Source organism: Maniola hyperantus, chromosome 7, assembly GCF_902806685.2.
Source record: "Maniola hyperantus chromosome 7, iAphHyp1.2, whole genome shotgun sequence".
Taxonomy (NCBI): Eukaryota; Metazoa; Arthropoda; class Insecta; order Lepidoptera; family Nymphalidae; genus Maniola; species Maniola hyperantus.
In genome coordinates, this window is record NC_048542.1 from 14,384,926 (window position 1) to 14,408,743 (window position 23,818).

The 23,818-nt window shown below is 40.1% G+C and overlaps 1 protein-coding gene and 1 long non-coding RNA gene across 5 annotated transcripts in view; both read left to right on the top strand.

Annotated features, from left to right (window-relative positions):
- Window positions 1-23,818, top strand: part of LOC117983555 (putative ferric-chelate reductase 1 homolog) — a 35,972-nt gene that overhangs the window by 8,778 nt on the left and 3,376 nt on the right. For 2 of the 4 annotated variants that reach the window (XR_011236968.1, XM_034970139.2), the window contains exons 2-12: window positions 12,211-12,318; window positions 12,958-13,140; window positions 14,581-14,753; window positions 16,501-16,654; window positions 17,193-17,667; window positions 19,328-19,499; window positions 20,076-20,133; window positions 20,268-20,421; window positions 20,950-21,042; window positions 21,721-21,833; window positions 22,371-22,490. Coding sequence is in view for 3 of the 4 variants with exons in the window: in XM_034970139.2 (XP_034826030.1) it covers window positions 12,223-12,318; window positions 12,958-13,140; window positions 14,581-14,753; window positions 16,501-16,654; window positions 17,193-17,667; window positions 19,328-19,499; window positions 20,076-20,133; window positions 20,268-20,421; window positions 20,950-21,042; window positions 21,721-21,833; window positions 22,371-22,490 (1,791 nt within the window). In the remaining variant the exon portion in view is untranslated. Of the gene's footprint in view, window positions 1-12,210; window positions 12,319-12,957; window positions 13,141-14,580; window positions 14,754-15,003; window positions 15,160-16,500; window positions 16,655-17,192; window positions 17,668-19,327; window positions 19,500-20,075; window positions 20,134-20,267; window positions 20,422-20,949; window positions 21,043-21,720; window positions 21,834-22,370; window positions 22,491-23,818 lie in introns of those variants that run through there. The other 2 variants (XM_034970140.2, XM_069499974.1) reach the window with 2 other exon arrangements.
- On the top strand, window positions 8,196-8,615 carry LOC138402603 (uncharacterized). Its single transcript, XR_011236958.1, has 2 exons — window positions 8,196-8,234; window positions 8,518-8,615. It is a non-coding gene; the product is annotated as an uncharacterized lncRNA (long non-coding RNA).

The window sequence follows — 23,818 nt, forward strand, 5'->3', positions numbered from 1 at the left end:
AAAGGTCGCAAGTACTTATTAAAAATCTTAATTAGGTAGGAAAACAACAATGATGCGTTGTTTTCCACAGGGAAATTATTATTGTACGATATGTATGTTCCTTGTATAGAATTATTGGATCGTGACAGTTTTCACAATGTGCTCGACATTGGCACACCAATTAAAATGTGGGATTTTCCCGGCCGGCTTCATCTGTCTGTTGTCATCTTCCATGTTTTCCTCATTTCTTTAAATATCTACTTATGTTCTCTAGCTTTTGCCCACGTCTCCTTCCGCGACTGGCATCGATTCTGATGTCTTTCTCTAAACTAAATTAAGAGAAGATATCTGCATCTTTTTCTTTTTAATATTGCTAAAAAGGACGGAAAAAATATTTTGATCCTAATGATGTTTACAAATTCCGTTAAGTTAATAGGTAAGTAGGTACGACCTTAAGATTGTTTGTGTTTTTTACAAGTTAACAAGGAAAAACCTATTGTTATACTATGTTCCCACGCATAGATAGGTAGGTAATAGATATATACCTACCGGATTATACCCGTGTTAAACAATGGATTACTTGATCTTAGCGACAGACTAGATATTTTTTACTTACCTTTGCATTGATATCGTATTGTCATTGCATCACAGTTGTATGCCCGTTTTTTTTTCAATTTATAGTTTTTTTTTTAAAGAATATTAGCCAAATTGCTGACTAATATTTCCCTTTCCCCTCCAATTAAGCGTAAAGCTTGTGCTAGGAGTAGGTACGACAATAGTGCAACGGGTGGGATTTGAACCGGCGACGTTTCGGTTTTCAGTCCGCTCCTATAACCGTTGAGCTATCGAGACTATTAAAAAGAACTAGAGGCTACTAAAAACTAATTTATAGACTAGCGCTTGACTGTAATCAGACCTGCTGGCAAGTGATGATGCAGCCTAAAATGGAGCGCGCTTGCCTAGAACTTAGGAAATGCCTGTATTCACTCTTGACTTGAAGGTCAGATATTAAAAGTTGAGGGGAAAACTGATGCAGGAAGGGTGCCATATCCCAGCGATAAGAAACAAGGAGGCAAATAGCTTCGTCTACTCGACGTGTCCTTGTAATTTCGACTACGTATGCGTGCAGACCTTGACAAAATATACAAAACGACAGCACAATCATGGCAGGACATCATACTAGCGCACGAGTATGCGTGTACAATTCATAATATAGTTGCCAGGTGACGAAAAAATCCTAGTAACCAAGCAGGCAAAAATCTCGCAGGTGCAGTCACACGAGTAGGAATCTACTCATGTGGTCTAGTAGTTTTTAGCTAACTTAAAAGGTAAAAACCTTCAAGCAAAAACGCGTAAGCGATAGACTCTGCATAGGACGTTCTTACCGTGAACTAAAATTGAAGCCGTGAGGCACAAGTGAAAACCCGAACTTCAAAGCGTCTAAAATCCATATTACGGGTTGTATTGTAGATTCTGAGTACTTAATCTCTAAAATGATAGTTCTAAATGCTAAATGTATTGCTATCCCTTTCATAATACTTTCCGTGCAAAAGGATAACAATATTATTACTCTACTTAGATTGTGTACAGATTAGCAACTTCGTATGCCAGTCACAGTTTAATAATGTAGAACTTAGACTATGGTGCCAGTGCGTTTTCAAACACTTGTTTGAAGCTTCAACACTTCTGTTCACTCTGCTATCGACTTCTGAGCGATTTGGTCGAGAATCCAAGGGCCTTCAATCTCCATATTTACCAGATGCCGTGTTTTCCCGCCTTGCATCAGAGACATCGTATTGTTTATACAAAATAATATTTATGATGGCGTGGGAATAGTCATTATCACAGATGGATGCGTCCACACTCCAAACGATGCGTCATTATTTTATATTTAGAGGGACAAGACAAAAAGACTTGCATTGTGATTCGTGACCTACACAGTACACAGCAGAAACAAGTAGATACCTAGTTAAATTAGGTAAGTAGGTACCTACACTAAACTTAATTCTTCCAACTTCACTAGATGATGACAATGACGTCAACCGCGTGGATTTAGCTTCTATACAAAATCCGTTTGTTTTTTCGGATTGACTATGCTGCGTAGGCCTTACTGGCCGCTACAGCGTCACTGGGGAGGGTCACATAGCGGCAATATAAATATAGGTACACCCTGTGTAAATTACAACTTTCTACCTACGGTTTCTACGGTTGCGGAGATGTAGCCCGCTGTAAGACAGACGGACGGATGGACGGACAGCGGAGGCTTAGTAATAGGGTCCCGTCGGTACCCTAAAAAGAAGCCTAGTCCATCTTCGGGATTCAACCTAGCTCGGAACCAAAATTGGTTAAACAGATGGGACTTTGAAAATCCCGCGGGAAGTCTTTGATTTTATTTTATTTTTATTTTATTGGGAAATATATAATATATAATCTTAAAATTAAGTAACTACAAGCTAATGATAGGTTTTCACAAGTAGAATAGGAATTCGTCAAAAACGCACCGTCGCGAATACCAATGTAAATAAAGTTTGTCTTTTTATCAATAAAAACGCCCTTTGACTCTGTTAGTGTGCGTTGCGCCTTAGACACCTAGTGCAGTGTAGTAAACTCTGTGAACTATCAACGCCAAAAGCCAGCGGAACTAGTTAAATGGGTCTGTAAGATGGTGGTTATAAGAAAACTTACTATAGATTAATGCAATCACCAACACAATGGTTGTTCCCACGCAATCATTTGTAGAGACAAGGTAACAAACGATTAGTAAATACTCAGTAAATAAAGGCTTCTACAGACAAAAAGCGCGATAACAGCGCAGTGGAAACTGCATCGTAACTAAACCGCACGCGAGTCTACGTAGCCTATCTATATATAATAATATACAAATATATAAAAGGAAAAGGTGACTGACTGACTGACTGATCTATCAACACACAGCTCAAACTGCTGGACGGATCGGGCTGAAATTTGGCATGCAGATAGCTATTATAACGTAGACATCCGCTAAGAAAGGATTCTTGAAAGTTCAACCCCTAAGGGGGTAAAATAGCGGTTGGAAATTTGTGTAGTCCACGCGGACGAAGTCGCGGGCATAAGCTAGTTAAAAATAAAAACTTTCATGTGACATTGGCGAAGTGCGTTGTGCTGGTGTGGCACTAATAAAAGCCATAGAGCAAAATAAGAAAAAGAAAAAAACATTGGGTGAATACCTAGAGTGCGACAAGGCTATCTTGGCGCGTGGCAAAAATCGGAACTAACGTTGCCGTCAAGTGTGCCCTTTGTTGTTGTTTGAATATTCTAAGCCTAATTGTGCTCCAACAGCGCCCTCCTGTCAATGTCATTCAAGTGCCAAGAGAGCCTTGTCGCACTGTAGTGTGTGTGAGACTTTAGATACCCACGTTAAGGAATTTCGGCGACACGGTCACGCAAGCTGACGTGACGTGAGCGTTTTCTATAAGAAATACCTGCCTAGTTAGTTAGTAAAAGTATGGTGGTAAAATGCGTACCGTTACCTTTACAATTTAATGTAGGGTTACCAACAAACCTATTCTTTGGATTACACAGTCATGATTTTACATTGAAGTTTTTTTAGTAAAGCTAGAGCACAGTATTATTCCGTATTAGAGGTAGTAGGAGTAGAGATTTAGGTTTTTAAAAACCCGTGGGAATCCTTTGATTTTCCGGGATAAAAAGTAACCTATGTCCTTCACCGGGATGCAAGCTATCTCTGTACCAAATTTCATCAAAATCGGTTGAACGGATGGGCCGTGAAAGACTAGCAGACAGGCACACTTTCGCATTTATAATATTAGTATGGATTACGAACTAACGAATTTAATACAGTGATGAGGAAACCCACTTGAGCAATGGTGCAGTGTCGATTTTAAGCAAGGGAATTTCTACCATGCGAGAGCACGCGATTGGTTGATCAGTCGTCCCTCGTTTTCCGCAATGCGCCAACTTTCCTTTACTACGCCTCTATTTGCATAAGTTGATTGCCCAGACGAACCAATGGATGGCGGCGGCGCAAGACCGTCGCGTGTGAAAGTCACTACAAGAGACCTATGTCCAGCAGTGGATGTGTATTTCTTGATAATGATAATGATGATTGCCGATTACTAACTATCTGCTGATTGCTTAAGAAGAAGAAGCCAATGAATATTTTATTTAAATAAAAGACGGTGGAGATTATGGTAATTTAGTTGATAAGTAATTCGAAGGAATTAAGTTTACGCCTTTTTCCAAAATCCTATTTTATTACTAGTAAACAATCGTAAAATGTTGTAACGCAAAAACGCGCCAAAACCGGTTTTAGTGAGGACCTTGAGGCTAATGGTATATGAACAACGAATTCTTTGAATTTTGATAGTTTGGTCTACTCATGTGGTTTGGTAAAGAACTATATACCAACTACTTAATAAGGATAAAGGATAACACATATAGGAACATGTAATAATAGCCTTCGTTATTGATATGTTATGTAGGTACACCTGTTTATTGGGCGAGCGAAATACAGTGTCAGTATGTACCTAGATTACGTAATATTTACATTACATATTTAATTTATGTATTGTACCTACCTATATAGTACTTAGATATCCTATGAATAAAAATAGGGTACCTACCTGGTAAGTATAAATAGGGTAGCTACCTGGTAAGTATATTTTTTGTAGATAGCATATAGATTGAGGAATAGTTATTCAACTATTCCTCAATCTCAGTTACCTCTTCCATGACTAAATAAAAAAAACAATTATGATTGGACCATTATGAACGTGCGAACGGGGGATAATATTTTTTTCAGACCTCTCACTCGCACTTACAGGCCTTTTGGAACTGGAACATGATGCTCGGGTGTTGTGTGTAACAGCAAAAAGAAGGATTTGTCGAGAGTCGATAACAGGTTATAAGTCCCGCAAATTGCGAATGCGCGTGGTCGCCATTTCAGTGACGTCAAAACTAGACTGAAGTTTCGAGCTGATGGTATATTTTTATTTCGGCTGATGTCAAAATGACGTCATTTCAATGTTAATGAGACATGGTTCCAGCGCAATAGCAATTTGCCGGATTTATACATAAAGAGCGAGGGGAAACAATTCATTATTAGCTACCTACCTGCGTCCGATGTCCGAACGACATCCCTTTATCGATAACGACTTCTGCGACATTCACACAACTCTATAATCGTAATGATTTATGACTCGGTTCGCATATTCATAATGGCCCAACTCTTTTTTTGAAAGTACTTTCAAAAGAAGAGTACTTTCAGAAGACATTCCAGGCACACATGCTCCGCCTTATGCTGCATCATCTCTTACAACTTGGTGTGATTGCAGTCAAGCGCAATCATAAATTAACATAGGTAGGTAGATTGTAATAGCACAATCTGAACTTTACTTCAAGGATACAAGACTGAACCAAATTACTAAGCGACTCCTGAACTAACTAATGAATTATGAAATCCTAGCTCAATACCTAGTCCACTGGCTAAATGCTTTATATTAGGTTACATAACCTAACCTAAAGCGTATCGCTCACAGGACCAAGAGTTAGGCTCGAGGCATGGCGCAGCGGGCGCTCAACAAGCAAATGTTATCGGTACTTAGAGGAGGCGCAAAAGAATAGATTGTTGTTACTAATTGAAACTACGCTCACAAGTGCTATTTTGTAATATTGTTTGGTTGACGACATTAAAGGTGCCTTATCACTACCCCTATTATAAATGCGAAAGTGTGTGTAGAAAGAAGTAATAGCATTAGGCACTTTATTAAAACTACAGAATCCAATAACCAATTTATAAAACCATTTTACAAGCCAACCATACAACAATCAACCCAGAGCCACCTGTCAAAACCATCGATCTAGCTCTGGCCATAGACTATATTATACTCTGGCGGGCTGTCATTCCATAATGTTGCTACAATCTATTACAACAGTGTGTTTGTTTGTTGGTTTCTTAATTTATTGGTTTGTTGGTTTGTCCTTCAATAACGTCGCAACGGAGCTACGGAAAGTGATTTTTTGCATGGGTAGGTATAGTTTAAGACCTGGAGAGTGACATAGGCTACTTTTTATCCCGGAAAATCAAAGAATTCCCACGGGATTTTTAAAAATCTAAATCCACGCGGACGAAGTCGCGGGCATCATCTAGTTATGACTAAATACAATCAATAAGAAAGCATGCTGCTCGCGCGTTGATATCTTACTACGCCTAATTCCACTCGCCCTTCGACGCCACACCGCCGCGCCCGTCTCGATTGGGATGATGACTATGTCAAAATCAATTTATCTTCTAAAGGGTCTTCTAAAATTCGTAAAATCAACTGTTGTTAGTTTACGTTTATTATTACGTATTTAATTACTAGCTTTTATTTACGTATTTTTTACGTATTTAATTACTAGCTTATGCTCGTGACTATTATGCTCGTGGCGTTGGCTAACCATTTTAAAGTATCGATTTAACTAAAAAGGAAGTAGGACGTCAAATTACGTCAAACGTTTATGATGTCCTATCTTTATATTTCATACAAGCTCCCTTACTAAGCAAGCGTTTTGAAGTTTCGAAAAGTCACTGATTTGACTAGTAGGTAGTCATCATCCATATTCGTCTCGACTTTGCGGTGCAGTGAGCGATGCGCCTTATATTTTATCAAGCGATTAACTACCCCGATAAAGTTAGCGAAGGACTGAAAGCACCAAAAATCATTAGTATGGTAGTGTTATACGTTAAAGGCGTTCTACATTTCTTGGCCCATTTCCCCTTATTAATTATTTCTTTGTCGCGTTTCTTGACCCTTCGCGTCCTAGATACAACTACAAGTCACGAATCGAACTAGGTAACAACCCTTATTACGCTGCCATAATCGTATATTTTATTTATTTATTACAACGAAGAAAACGCTGGATGTCTGAATGTCTAGACAGACCTGTAATAGACTAAACAATACAAAATACTAGTCAGAACGAGGGTTTCGTACTTAGACCGTAGATAGATAGGTTAGGTAGGTAGGTACCTACCTTGGAAAGATACGTCGTAGGTATGATGACCTCCTTTTGGGAAGGTGGTTAAAAATAGTAGGTAGGTAGGTACAAGTAGATACCATACTATAATAGGATGACAAAAACAAAACGCTGAAATGGTAAAGTGGATTAATTTGGAAAAATAATGTATTTCGATGTTATTTGATTTAAAATACACTCATATTAATTCATCGGTAGCGCCTGACAAACAATTCGGCATCTCTTCTAAGTACGGAACCCTATTTTTTCTTATTTATTGTATTACCTACCTACTAGAACTAACTTACTTACTACAATCAGACCAAAGAAAAATTAAATAAAATAGAACTGAATCAAATAAAGTTGAAAAAGTTCTATTTTTGGGGGGTTTTTGCACGGGAATCTCCTTGGATTTCAGTTTTCACATGCTTTTCGCTTCCTCTCTAAATTTAAATATGCCGGTCAATGTTATTTAAATATTATAATTTATAAGTTTTAACAGCTTTTATGTATATCTACTTAATTTACATAGCTATTTCTATAATAAAGCTTCCGGAGTAGGTATACCATACCTACTTACTGTTTATTTCACATTAGTAAAAAAATATTATGTTCTGCGTAAAAATATTGACATAGGTAGGTACTTATAACATGTTGCGTAAGTATTATATTTTTAGGGTTCAGTACCTCAAAAGGAAAAACGGAACCCTTATAGGATCACTTTGTTGTCTGTCTGTCTGTCAAGAAACCTACAGGGTACTTCCCGTTAACCTAGAATCATGAAATTTGGCAGGTAGGTAGATCTTATAGCTGACATTTGGGGAAAAATCTGAAAACCGTGAATTTAGGGTTAGATCACACAAAAAAATTAAACTGTGGTCATGAACTAATAATTAGTATTTTCAACTTTCGAAGTGAGTGACTATATCAAGTGGGGTATCATATGAAAGGTCTTCACCTGTACATTCTAAAACAGATTTTTATTTATTTTTATGCATCATAGTTTTTGAATTATCGAGCAAAATATCAAAAAAATACGACTGTAGTACGGAACCCTCATTGCGCGAGCCTGACTCGCACTTGGCCGGTTTTTTTTTACTAGTAGGGCGCGTGGGTGTGCGGACCACTAAAGTTGTCCGCGAGCATCGCGAGCATGCAGCGTTGGTTTTTCAAATTGCGGACCTTGTCTAAATTAGGTATTTGTAAATAGTTTGGTCGTCATATATTTTATACTAGCTGATGCCCGCAGCTTCACCCGCGTGGTTTTAGGTTTTTAAAAATCCCGTGGGAAATTTACCAGGACGAAAAGTAGCCTATTCATAGTAGCCCGTCTCCGGGATGCAAGTTATCTTTGTACCAACGTAAAACATTTTAACGATGATTCATGAAAATCCCGTGGGATCACCACGATTTAGGAATGCAATTCCTTACAGCATCAGTGTTGAGAAGTTCGGTTTTCGAGGTCAATGACAAAGTCTTTACCTGGTAGGTTTAGGTACCTTCAATATCATTTTATAACCGACATTTTCTAAATCTCATAAGTTTTAGTGGTCATGTCTCCTGCAGCATCAGGATTGAGGAGTTGGAATCCAAATTTTTTATGGGACAATGTCGCAATGTTTCTCTATCGATAATAAAAACCGCCAATGCGTTGCCGGCCTTTCAGAAATTTGTTGGTCTTGTTGCCGCCCCTTGAATAACTCCATGCCATGCCAATTTCTTAAAAAAATAGTTTTACCCGTATTTAGCGCAAGTAAAGCAAAGTAACCATTAGATAAATCTGGAGCAGTTGCTGACATTACAGAGGCAAGGTCGCCGATATCTCGCTGACCTCCGTTGATTCGTTCATTAGTTTTGCTCATTGCAACAAAGCGGAGACATAAATTTTATATAAGCTTTATGTATGGTGTAGTAATAACGTCTATTAGGTATTCCCGCGAGTTCGTCAGCGTGGACTTCGAAAATTTCAAACCCCTATTTTACGCCCTTATGGGTTGAATTATCAAAAATCTTTTCATAACGGATGTCTACGTCATAATAGCTATCTGTATGCTAAATTTCAGCACGATCCGTCCAGTAGTTTGAGCAGTGCGTTCATAGATCAGTCAGTGAGTCAGTCAGTCACATCTGCCTGTTATATATTTAGATATTTATAAAAAGATTTCCGAAGCACCATTCAATGAAACTACTTACCTACTCCAAACGCATTTCATTATATCAAATACAAACACGATCACAAAGCTCGAAACAATGCGCTACTTAGAGCGCGTAATCCAAGATGATACCCGCGACTTCGTCCACGTGGATATAGGGTTTTAATCCCTCGCGAACTCTTTGATTTTGCGGGATGTGTTAACTCTAGGATATAACCTATCTCCATTATAAATTTCAGTCAAATCCGTCCAGTAGTCTTTGCGTGAAAGAGTAACAAACACACGAAATTTTCAACTTCAAAAACTTAAGTTAGACCTAGTGAGTAGTGATCATGCCTTCGATGATTTAAGTTATTTGCAGTATGATTGGAACAGACGCGCTAAATCAGTCTGCCGCCATTCGGCCAAGTGATAAGTGTCAGTGAAGGTTAACAAAAACTGCGATACAAGGTGACGCTGCGTGACCAATTTGTTAACAATGTTAACCTGCCGAGGGGTTTAACCATTTTTTTCCTTTTTATTGTTAACGTAAGGTCACAGTAGGTACCTAGCTCTACATTTCACTTAAAAAGTTCCTGAATAGGGTCTTGGACTGCAGTAATTATGTTAAAAAAAAGTTAAACATATTTGTCGTTTACCCCATGTGACGTCATTAATCGCTTTCCGTAGGTACAGCGTGACATTAATAATTAATTATCTCTATAATATAAAAATGAATCACTAAATGTGTTGCTCATCGCAAATCTCGAGAACCGCTGAACCGATTTCGCTAATTCTTTTTTTATAATATTCCTTGAAGTACGAAAAAATTAAATTTGAATAGACTGTTAGGCGGAACGAAGTTCGCCAGGGCAGCTAGTTTAAAAAATAAATGAAAATTATGTTTTTTTTTTAATTATTCTCATTAATAATGAATTAACCAATACCAATAAACTACCGCTATATTACAATAAAACTTAAAGCTAGCCTTATCTAATTATACTATACAAATCATGCCCGCGTGGAATGGTAAACAAAAATCACTTTATTTTATTACTACAGTCCAAGACCCTATTTCCATCATCATCATAACCATCATCATCATCATCTTGTCTGGTCTGATGGGTACTTACCGCCCTAACGGCAAAGCTGTGCTGATAAGCAATTGAGCGTTCTGGTACGATGCCGTGTAGAAACCGATAAGGGATACCTATTACCGATAGGGGCTTAATAAAACTGTCATATCCATTCCAAGTTCGCTCCAAGTTCGTTCGAAGCCCGCTTCCATCTTAGACTGGCACCAGGTGAGACTGCAGTCAAGGGCTAACTTGTAATGGAATGGCCAGTACTGGGCCAGTGATGAGTTTTCTGGGGCTGGGATATGGCCAAGTGCGGATTGGCAGACTTTACACACCTTTGAGAACATTTATAAAGAACTCTCAAGTTTCCTCAAGATGTTTTCCTTTAGTCAGCTAGGTAGGTACCTACTCGCGTTTTGGAACGTACCTAAAGCAGAATTCCTTACGCAATCTGATAGGCAGAAAAAAATTCTAAGGTATTTTTTTTATTTTGAAAGCATCCTATTAGTACCTTTGTATTTCAGTTTTATTAACATTTTACTATTTTAGTTAATAATAAAATAGCGTTTTTACAAGTTTTACTTCACTCACCGTTAGGTACTCATGAGTTATTTATGTATAATATCCTGCAAATTGCAATCCCTCAAGGCTAGTCCACATTCAGGTGGACCCCTTCACTTTTACCGCGGCCTCACTTCCGCGTTCGCAATTATGTACACGCCTTTATTGCCTTTATAGCGCACCGCCACTGAAATGGACTTTCCAAGTACGCTGGAAGAAGTGTGCACTCCGCACCGAGTGTACCGGGAATTAAAATTAATCATTTGTATTTTCATGTTTCCACACAATGTTTTCCTACACCGTTTAAAGCAAGTGATATTTAATTACTTAAAACGCACATAACTCCGAAAAGTTAGAGGTGCGTGCCCGGGATTGAATCTCCGACCTCCGATTAGAAGGCGGACGTCCCAACCACTAGACTGCATCCCTGAGAGTTCTCCATAATATTCTCAAAAGTGTGTGAAGTCTACCAATCCGCACATGCCCAGAGTGGTAGACTGTGGTCAAACCCTTCTCTGAGAGGAGATCCGTGCTCTGCAGTCATGATGATCTTCATGTTCACACTAAGATGTCTTATCACTAGCATTTAATTCCGAGTAAGTACGCTCATATGACACTCACTGCTGCAGTTGCTATCAGCGCCAAATGGCGGAAACAAGTATTACTTCAAAACAGGTCGGCAATCGCAGGTCCAGCGTACCTACTTGTATTGTCAGTAGAGGTCAGTACGCACCGCTGAACAATGGCATATCACACAAAATACCACGTCATAGTCATTCTTGCTAAGCGTAATCGTAAAATATAATATTACTACAGTTATAAAATGTGCGAAAATGTTTATTAGTTTAGGGCATCTATAATACCTACTAATAAAAATAAAACGTTTTATTACCTACTTAATATGCACTTAACTGGACTATACAATTAATCAGCAACATCATCATGGCCCTCTACAGAGTCAAATCTCCTCTCAAAATGAAACTGTAGGTTCTGTAGGATACGGAGAGCTCTCGGGCAAACAGGTTTACTCACGATGTTTTCTTTCACCGTTAAAGCAAGACAAATCCCGTAAAGTCAGAAGTGCATCACACACCTCTAACTTTTCGGAGTGCGTGCCCGGGATCGAACTGATTAGGTCGATGACGACGTCTCAACCTACCCAGGCTATCATTTGGTAAACAGTTCGCGGTCGAAAGTAATGTACATCGGCCTTTAGAAGGAGATAGCAGATATTTTGTAGAGCGTTGTCCCTGTCGTCGAGACCGACAAAACGTCATATAGGTATCAGTGACAGAGACAACGCTTTACAAAGCTCTAAAGGCCGATGTATATTACTTTCGGCCGCGTACCTACGTGCTATGTGAATGGCCTTACAATCTTCTTTCATCTTAGCATTTCTCAGCTTTCTATGACAAAATGTGAGTGTTTTATAAAGAGTTAAACTTATATTAACCTTGTTTCAGATCTGAACAGACATGTTGCCTCGAAAACGAAGCACGAAGCTGGTGCTGATAACAATACTATCACTTGTCAAATATTCACAACAGTATGGATCTGGAGCGCCGCCATTGGTAAGAACCTTCGAAGTAAAACATATTAAGTATGTATTGTTATTATTTTAATATGCCTTGGGCTCCTTTTTAACCGACTTCAAACAGAATATGTTCCTACCGAGAAGAACCAGCCAGAAACTCGACTGTTATTCTTTTCAAGCACCTATCATCATTATCATGATCAACCCATCACCGGCTCACTACACAGCATGGGCCCCCTCTCAGAGTGAGAAGTGTTTTGGCCATAGTCTACCACGCTGGCCATGCCATGTGCGGATTGGTACACTTCACACATCATTGAGTACATTATGGAGAACTCTCAGGCATGCAGGTTTCCTCACGATGTTTTCCTTCACCGTTAAAGCAAGTGATATTTAATTAATTAAAACGCACATAATTCCAAAAAGTTAGAGGCCCGGGATCGAACCCCCGACCTCCGATAAGTGGACATCCTAGCCACTAGGCGATCACAATTGTCAAGCACCTATAGAGCCTCAATAGCTCAACAGGTAAAGGAGTGGACTGAAAACCGAAAGGTCGACGGTTCAAACCCCGCCCGTTGCACTATTGTCGTACCTACTCCTAGCACAAGCTTCACGCTTAGTTGGAGAGGAAAGGGCAATATTAGTCATTTAACATTTTCTTCGTACTCCTCAGGCCTGCCAAGACCAGCTACCCAGACATGGCGGCATCCAAGGCCAGACCTCAGTGCCACCGTACGCCATCTTCACATCGACTGCACAAGTCAGACAGGGTGACACCCTCAACGTCACCATCGGCAGTCCTTTCGGCGCACCCACGCCTATTGGAGGCTTCCTCTTGCAGGCTCGAGCAATACAGGTAAGAATAATATAGGTTTAAGTACTGTACTGATGATGATGATAATGATGGAGTTTTTTTATTCCTTCGTGAAATTTAGAGCTGCTGCTATCTGTTTTACTTGAATTTTAATAATGTAAAATTAGAATAAATACAATTTAAGTTTACATACTTAATTATTGTGATCCTAATATCGTCCCCGAGACGTAATTAGGTGCCCAGAAAAATATTTTGAGAATTTCTACTTTTTTGCCAAAGCTCTTTTTGTGAAAATTGTGACAAAGGTAACGGGTTTTTGATTATCTAATAATATAAAGGAATTTTAAAATCTACCTAAACTTTGACGTTTTATTTATTACTTTACGCGTGATATATTTTTTTTAATTCTTTTTTTACAAAGAGGGGACGATATTTGGCGACTGTACCTTAATAAGTTATTTTGCATACCACTCCATGGCAGATTGTAGCTACTATACCCAGAAACATAACATATATTGTACCTACCTCAATCTATGCAAATAAATAAACGATTATATTGATTATTGTTTTCCAATCTCCCTGTCTTTGCATTGGCATGCCGCATGCCCAAATCTATATAGGTAGGTATAGCTTATGCCAGGGACTTCGTCCGCGTAGACTACACAAATTCCAACACCCGATTTTACCCCCTCAAGGGTTGAATTTCCAAAAATCCTTTCTTAGCGGATGTCTACGTTTCTACGCAGCTAGCTAACCGCATGCCAAATTTTAGATCGATCCGTTCAGAAGTTTGTGCTGTGTGTTAATATATCAGTCAGTCACATTTTACTTTTATAGTATATTTAGATTTTTTCATAAAATTATCTGGGAAGTGGGAATGACGTCGTCATGGTAAAATTTTATTTTGTTTCCGACGCCTGTTTCTTGAAATAATCAACCTTTTGAATATTAATTTGGCTTATCGGATGCCGTTTTGTATAAATAAGGACAGGAAATCGAAACCCACATAGCGTGAGCTGAATAATAACGATAATAATTAAAATACATGGTTGAACGCCTTGAACGATGCACGATGGTAGAAGGAACTTCTTCAGCACAAGGACTTGAGCTGCCTTGTTGGTGGGCACGCGGACGAAATCGCGGGCATAACTAAGCTAGTCACTACCCCTATTATAAATGCGAAAGTGTGTTTGTTTGTTGGTTTGTCCTTCAATCACGTCGCAACGGAGCAACAGATCGACGTGATTTTTTGCATGAGTATAGTTTAAGACCTGGACCGGAAGAACTTGGACATCGATCATTAATTTACATTTTCAATATAGGTAGGTGGCAACCTATGGCATGCTTGATGCTTCACCCTTGTTTTAAGGTCGTTCACCAGGTTGATAAATGATTCATCCATTTCCTTTGTATATATAGACTTTCGTCTGTTGTTTGCAAAGGACGAACTCCGTTCTAAATATTTAATGTGTTAATTTACAGGAGACAGACAAAATAGTGGGCATGTTCACCAAAGTCCCCAGCCCGGCGATGGCACAGATCACCAGCTGCCAGGGCCAGAACAACACAGTCACTCACACCTCGCCGGAAGAGAAGCCGCCCCTGACCTTCGTGTGGCAAGCGCCGAAAGACTTCCTAGGCGGGATCGAGTTTAGGTAGGAAACTCTGGTTCGTCCCAGAACATGATATTGACCATAACAGTTGTCAGGTTAACTAAAGTCCCCAGCGTAGCGATGGCACAGATCACCAGCTGCCAGGGCCAGAACAACACAGTCACTCATAACTCGCCGGAAGAGAAACCGGCCCTGACCTTCGTGTGGCAAACGCCGAAAGACTTCCTAGGCGGGATCGAGTTTAGGTAGGAAACTCTGGTTCGTCCCAGAACATGATATTGACCATAACAGTTGTCAGGTTCACTAAAGTCCCCAGCGTAGCGATGGCACAGATCACCAGCTGCCAGGGCCAGAACAACACAGTCACTCATAACTCGCCGGAAGAGAAACCGGCCCTGACCTTCGTGTGGCAAACGCCGAAAGACTTCCTAGGCGGGATCGAGTTTAGGTAGGAAACTCTGGTTCGTCCCAGAACATGATATTGACCATAACAGTTGTCAGGTTCACTAAAGTCCCCAGCGTAGCGATGGCACAGATCACCAGCTGCCAGGGCCAGAACAACACAGTCACTCATAACTCGCCGGAAGAGAAACCGCCCCTGACCTTTGTGTGGCAAGCGCCGAAATACTTCCTAGACGGGATCGAGTTTAAAACTCTTGTCCGTTCTGGATGCCATTGACCATAATAGTCGTCAGGTTTAGTTCAGGCTTTTTCTTGGCAGTAAGTTGAAACAACTTAGCCCTTCCTTCTACCTACACCAAAATAATAAAACCTCGGTTTTCTGAGAGAAGAAAAGAGCAGTTAAAACTTAATTCTGAAAATGATCGTACCTACCTACATACTCAGACCCATTTTCTTTTAAACAAGAAGACCAAGTGATAAATTACTGTTATTAATTAGATACCTACTATCTAAATACGAAAATTATAATTTCGACGCCATTGTTTAAACATTTTTGTTTTTGTTACCGTCTCGTCTTGGGAATCGCTAAACAATTGTACAAATATTTTCAAGATCTGTAGATTATTTTCACGGAAGAGGATCTTGTTATTGAATAATCATTTTTATTATGAGTATCGTGATTCTAAAGTTAACATTACAGAATTGTATAACGTTTTAACCTTCACGGTTATTCGATTAACACAAGTAGGTATTACAATTATTTTAACTTTTAAACTTTTAAGAAGTAGATGATAAGACAATAGTCCAGCAGAAATAGTATAGGCATATAAACGTAATATCTTGCGCAAGATTCGAATTTGAACATCATATCTACCCGGGACCACAATATTCAATTTGCAAAAATTCGCTAGTTCTGTTGCGACTTACTTATTCAGTCCACAAAATTCTAATCCAGTACTATGCCTTTCCTCCAGCGCTAGACGACGCGGCGTCGTTTACATTGGGTACCTATATCAGGCATTACTGGACTGTATGGTTTATTTATATTTAGTCATCGATGTATTTAGTACGCACATGTACCTGAATTAAAAATCAAAATGAGTTAATGTATGCATCTTGCATGCAATGCAAGATTACATTAACCATTAACTTTCTACAGTAACAATATTTATTGGAATGCTATTCATCAGTCTGCTTGTGTTCACTGCTAGAACTTCAGGTATAAGAGCGCGCCACCACACACGTTTCGCCTTCCTGATCCACTCACTCAGCAACCTTCCTAAGCTTGAGAGTCCATCTGGCAGGTCATTCCAAGCCGCGCTTGCTCATACGCGGTCTCCAGTCCAGGTGTATTGATTCCGGTATAACTATAAAATATATTTTTCAGAGCCACGATAGCTCAAGGCTACGCGACGTTCTGGCGGAATGTGGAGTCACCGCTGGTGGAGGTGGTGACGCCCGACACCGAGATCGTCACAACGGAGCCTTCCTTCACCACCAGGAGACCCGCGCATCTTCCGCCGGTCATGATAGAGAACAAGGTTGGTACTAAAATCTACTATAGGCACAACGCGTAACTGAGGAGGCTCCTGCGGTAGTGGAGCGGTGACAGTTGTCACAAGTTGATGAATCACTGAGCTCTCGTCACGTCATCACACCCGTCCCCTCCCTCCTGCACTACTCCACTACCGCAGGAACTTTTCAGGAAGTAGAAAATTGCTTTCTTTTCGTGGGTGTATTGCCGCATTGAGACGCCGCACTGTCCATCTTTTGTACGTGAGATCGCTGGTAATAGTTAGTTTAAAGAGCTTTTAAATAAGCCCTTTTCTAAAATGCCAAATTCCAGCCGGAATTTCCCCGAACTGGTGTTAAAACGAGCCGTTTAGCCAGAGCTGTATCCGAACATCATTATAATTCAGTCAGGAAACTTAAGCGTGTTTGAGAGAACCTAAATAGCACGTTCTTCATTGGATTCAATTTCGTTCCTCCGTCTTAATTTTTTCCTATCAAAGTACAACCAGCATATTATACCAGTATTATTTGATATTTCCTATCTTACGATTTATATAATTATTTCAGCCAACCACAACACCGGCTCCATTAGACTTAATCTACCAAGGTTGCACAGACACCAAGCTCTGCTTCGGCGTGCCCCAAAACTGCATCCAAAGCGGAAACTGCAAAGCCATTGTTGCAGTGTTCGTTGCTGGCGATACTTACACCTTCGAAATCCAAGGAACTGACAATCCAAAGTATATTGCAGCTGCCCTGAGTATGGACAATAAAATGGGAGACGATAGTGCTATGGAATGTGTCAGGAATGACAATGGAAGAGTCGATCTATTCACTTCTTGGACTTATCCTAAAGTAGAACCATACGTCAAGAGGGCAGATTCACCTCAAAACATAGTGCAGTTGCTGGAATCTTCGACCATTGATGGGAAATTGTACTGCAAGTTCAGAAGGGATACTGTTTCGACGGTGATGGGACAGACTTTCGATTTAGCGAGTAATCGTTACAATTTGATGGTTGTTTCTGGAGATTCTATGAAGGGTAAGTTTTATTTTACTAAAAAAGCTTGGTATATAAAAAAAATCCTTTTCTTTTCCTGGGCCTATTGCCACATTAAGAGGCTATCCATCCGTTGTATTAGTAATAAAATTAGTTTTAAAGAGCTTCTGAGTAAGGCCCAAATAGGTGCCTTCTATTAAAACAAAATACTTCTTTGATTTTATTGGAATCCTCAGAAAAATTAAACACAAATCTATTTAGTTCGATCAAACATAAAAGCAATTTTTTTTGTATTTAGCGTCTACGAGCGGAGCAAATAAATATCCTGTCATTTTGAAACGAGAGTTTATTAGAACTCTCCAAAGTAGGCTGGGTACGATTTTTAGTAGGAAATTATTTCTTACGAAATTGGCTGGCTATATATTATACTAGCTGACCCGGCGAACTTCGTTCCGCCTAAAAGTCGATTCAAATTTTTTTTTTTTAATATCAATTCACTATCAGAAATTCTAAAATCCCCACGATTTAGGACTTCAGTACTTTGCAGCATCAGGATTGAGGAGTTAGGATCCGAAGTTCAATGGTGTAGCCTATGCTTGGTACCTAAAATAATTTTGCATCATCCGCAGTTCCTGAAACATTATAGTTTAGGAGTGCTGTACCCTACATCATCAGGGTTGAGGAGTTGAGACTTGAAGTCTGAGAATAAAGTCGTTGCTTGGTACCTACAATATGAATTCACTATGAACACTTCCTGAATCTTGATAACTCAGGCGGGCAGTAACCCTGCAGCATCAGGATTAAGGAGTTGAATCCAGAATTTTTTATGTGAACACCACGAAAACTTTTTTTGTTGATTTAAAAAAAAATTTGCAAATCGGTCCAGAAACCTCGAAAAAATCGATGTAGAAAAAAGGACCACCTCCTTTTTGACAGTCGGTTAAAAACCAATGACCTTGAAATATTTACGGAACAATTTTTAAAATATCCCCTTTCTAACAAAAAAAGAATGAATGAAATCGGACTACGCGTTAATGAATTACAACTCGGTATACATTTTAACTTTCATCCCCTCTCCTACGGGAACCATGCTGAATTTCGGGATAAAAAGTATCCTATATTCTTCCTCATAGTATGACCTCAAATCGTACCAAGTTTCATTGGAATCCATTCAGTAGTTTCAGCGTGATGCGCGGCCGTGATACAGACAGACAGACAGACAGACAGACAGACAGACAGACAGACAAAAATGAAAAAAATTACAGTTTTGGGTTCAGTATCGATTGATTATAGAGTGCCCTCGAAAAAAAATTTCAAAATATCTTCAATGTACAGAATTTGACCTGTTACAGTTTTATTATAAGTATTGATGATAATTCAGATGCAATAATTAAATACTACTCTGCCGACAACGAAGTAAACCTAAACAACTTTTGGAGTTATGTATGGCGGTTGTCTAAAACCTGCATCAATCATTATTACAATCTCAATTGTTCTGTTTGGCTGAATTTGTGCGATTCTTGTTGCAACAATGCATTGTGGCCAATAGTGAGCGAGCGTCAACCAATCAGAGGTGATTGCGATCGTGACATTGTAGCTGTCAATCATTCTCAATCGCGCAGCGTATAATGTCGCGTAGGTAGAATAACGGGCATACATCTTCCATCTCGTTTTGTGAAAATTGTAATTTTGTCAATCGCAGAGGCAGACCGAGTAGGGTTCCACAGCCTGGCGTACGAAGCGACCGGCGCGCCTCTGTCGCTCTCCACGGTGGGCGCGGCGGCTGGGGGCTCCAAACTACTGCTGAAGCTGCACGGAAGTTTCATGATCACCGCCTGGCTCGGCGCTGCTTCCCTCGGCATCGTACTTGCTAGGTGAGTTCTTTAACGAGACTTTTTCTGCGTTGTATGCCTTATTTCCGAAGGTTGGGAACCCAAGTTGGGAACCCATTATCACAAGCACGTACCTAATGGTTTTGTTTTGTTGTAGGTTCTCAGATCCTTCCGCGAACAATTCGAACAGACAGACAGACAACAAAGTGATCCTATAGGGTTCCGTGTTTCCTTTTGATGTTCGGAACCCTAAAAAAATGTGGACCAAGTGGAGTATCATATGAAAGGGCTATTTACTTATACCTGTACATTCTTCTATGCATAATAGTTTGTTTTATCGTGCAAAATATCGAAAAAATACGACTGTAGTACGAAACACTCGGTGCGCAAGTCTGAGTCGCACTTGGCTAGTTTTTATCTTTGCGTTGTATTTCTTATTGCTGAAGGTGAGTCTTGTCCGTTAATCATGTGCCTAATGGCAAAGAATTTCTTGGGATAATCACGCCCAAATTGGGATAAGTACACTCTCAGATCCTTCAGCATATTGTCCGCATACGAGTCGCAGATAAAGAGGACGAATGTCATCAATTATTAGAGAGTATTTATTTTATTTTGCAGATATTTCAAAAAGACTTGGGAAGGAAAAACTCTTGGAGGCGTAGACATTTGGTTTGCAGTAAGTTATTAATTTAACTCAATATTTTCATTTAGAGATTCCCCATTATTGAGACTTCTCTTTCTTCAATCACATTTTTCGAGCAACCACATTTTTGAAGCGGAACTGCTCTTTAATGTTCATGTGAATTCCAGTATCACAGGATCCTGATGGTGCTGACGTGGGTGCTGACCGTGGCTGGCTTCATCCTGATCCTGGTCGAGGTGGGCGGCTGGCAGACGACGGGCGACAACCCGCACGCCATCACTGGCATAGTCACCGTTTTGCTGTGCTTCATACAGCCTATTGGTAGGTATGATTCCTCCTCCCTCCGATGATCGTCCTGCTCTCGATGCTGCTGACGAAGGTACTGAACGTGGTCAGGTTCCTCCTGATCCCGCAAGCTGACCGTAACACCTACATTATGACGATCACATTCACCTCTGATTAGCCGACACTCTCGCACTATTGGTTCAAAAATACATTGTTGCAGCACCACAACTCCACAAATTCAACCAGTCGCAACAACTGAAAATGTAGCAATGATTGATGCAGTTTTTCTAGAATCGACTATCTGCAACAGCGCTAGTTTGACGGCAACAAAAACTTTGTGTCAAAAATGATTGCGATTACCCCGCATTCGCCTTTGATTTAGATGTACAGTTGTAGCAAAAGCCAGGAATACAATAAGTACAGCCAAGAACATTCACGACTGTCGCAATGTGATAATCACAACTCGTGGTAGTCCCACTGGTTGATTTTGAGAGCATTCACATTCTATAGTCTCGCGTTGTTAAGTAATATCAGATGGCAATGATATAAATTGTTGTTTTTCAGGAGCATTCTTCAGACCTCACCCGGGCACTAAGAACCGACCGATATTCAACTGGTTGCACTGGCTCGTTGGGAACTCGGCGCACATTTTAGGAAGTGAGTTTTTTAAGATTTCATTTAGTCATGTTCAGAGCCTCTTTAAGTACAAACCGACTAAAAACCTCACGAAGTTCCAACCCACCGCTAACGACGGAGCACAATGGACCAACAACGGCTTGTTACTCCTGCGGATATCCGCCACAGCAGACCCACCACTGGAGCATTACGTGCCCCCAAACACCGTTAGAGGCATGCTGCAAGCACAGCACGCCAAACAACCCGAGGACCACACCGTGAGATGACCACATGTACCAAACATAGTACTCTACTTCCCCTTTATTTTCACGAGAGTGGATTTTCTAAATTAGCTTAGGTATTAGCTGGATTAACAAAACTGTCCTAGACGCCTACTGCTAGACATAGGTCTCCTGTAGCATCCACACTTCTCAGTCTAGCCGCCTTTATCCTGCGACTCATTTGATTTTTCTGTCGATCTAGGGCCTGTGAATGTGAAAACGCTGCGCTTTTCGATACGAGATCGCCATAACTACATCTTAATCGGTCCGGACTCTGAGCTTTCTTATAAGGCTTATAGTTAGCGACCATGTGTCGGATCCATATGTCATTAGTCATTACTGGCAACACGCCTTTGGTCTTCAGGCACTGAGGAATTTTGGTAGAGAAGACTGATGGTACTTACATGATTTTAATCTAATTTTTTTGTTCATTCCCCAGTCGCCACAATCTTCCTGGCAGTGTACCTGCAGAAGGCGGAGCTGCCACCGTGGACGGTGTTCGTGCTCACTGCTTACGTCATCTTCCACGTCCTGACTCACGTCGTGCTATCGGTGAGTGTCGGACATAACATCCCTTCTACTTTCTACCTACTCATGTTTATCTGTTGCCGAGGACAAAGGTGATATAATAACAATTCTTGGCTTAGTTAGTCGAACCCAAATCACTTTACTGGTATACAAGCTCTGCACAGATTGCAATTGTGAATATCCTTATGCCAAGTGTTCATTAGCTATAAAACTTGCAGAACTAAAATTGCGACAGTACTTTCCTTTCCACGAATTCTTTTTGCGAATACACAGAGCAAATGACTAACCAGTTCTGGAAGCTTTTTTGCTAGTGAACACGTGAAATTAGGTCAAAAATATAGGTAGTGTTGGCGCACATAAAAGCCTTTTGAGATTCTGGAGCACTGTGATTTTTTGCTTACATTCTCTGCTGGTGCACACTTACATATTATCTACATTTTATACAAGAAAAAGAAGAAAAAGCATACATCCTAAAAATTAAGAATTTCTGAAGACTGTTTCAGTCATTTTCATTGTTTTTTGACGAATGCGAGTTATGTACGATTGTTATTATGATTCTAGCTGACGGTATGCGTATCCGAGGGTCGGATAAGCAACGGCAGAGTAAATTCCTTCCCAATGAAAGACATGCTGGGTCACTCCCGACAGGTCACTGCGGTCGACAGGAGTTCCGATGCTCCGGTGAGAATGCGCTCCTAGATGTCTCTTCTTCTCTTATGCACTTCTATTTCTGTTCTTCACACTTTTACTTCTTCTTAAGAGCTTTTTCTTTCATTTCTAATTTTACACGGTAACCCATCGGAGCTTGCAATATGTAACCTACTAGACTATTTGAGCATCTGAAAATTTGCGGTGAGAGTAGACTGTTGTCTTCTTTTCTCTTACATAGGGACTTCTTCTGCTTTATTTTTTGCACTTTTTTCTGTTCCGACATGCTGGGCTACTTCCGACAGGTCACTGCGGTCGACAGGAGTTCCGATGCTCCGATGAGAATGCTCTCCTCGATGTATCTTCTTCTCTTATGCACTTCCATTTCTAATATCTTTCTTCTCATTTTTATTTCATCTTAAGAGCTTTTTGTTTCATTTTTAATTAACACTTTGCGTTAACCATCGGAGCTTGCAATTAGTAACTTACTAGTCTGTTCGAGCGTCTGAAATTTTGCAGTGAGAATGGAATATTTTCTTCTTTCCTTACTTTTTACAATAAAAACGCGCGACTGCGCGTCATTTCATCGGTTGAAATTATATGGATTTACAAGCTTATGCTCGCGACTTCGTCCGCGTGGACTACAAAATTTCAGACCCCTATTTCACCCCTTTAGGAGTTGAATTTTCAAAAATCCTTTCTTAGCGGATGCCTACGTCATAATAGCTATCTGCATGCCAAATTTCAGCCCGATCCGTCCAGTAGTTTGAGCTGTGCGTTGATAGATCAGTCAGTCAGTCAGTCAGTCATTCAGTCAGTCAGTCAGTCACCTTTTCCTTTTATATATATAGATAAAGCAGCGCGCCACAGCGTTGCAGCCGCTGTGTGTGTTTTTAACATGTGATAAAAACCCCTTTTTAAAAAAAGTGGGATCCCGCGCTTGTTTAGTTTAGGTACTTCAACCGCGCGTAACGGCGATTAGGTCATCCGAGTTCCAATAGTGAGAATATCTACGACATATGTAACGTATTTTCACGGACTCAGTACGCTTAGTATAATATTTTACTTCTCACCAACGTTGATAGTATTTAAGAGTCGATACACTTTAGCGTTAAAGCAAAATGACCCTTAACTGCCTTGTGTTAATGCTCAAGTTTGTACATATATTCACAGTCAGCGCTCCAACCGGAAACGTTGCGAAATTAAAATCAATGGTATTGAATTTTTTACTTTAAATCAAGAAGCTTTAGGTCAATTTTACTTTGTCGTTATTTTGTTTCGACTCTCGAATACTATGAAAATTGGTGAGAAGTAAAATCTCATACTTAGGGCACGGATCGGATGAGTGCGTAGCCGCCGTA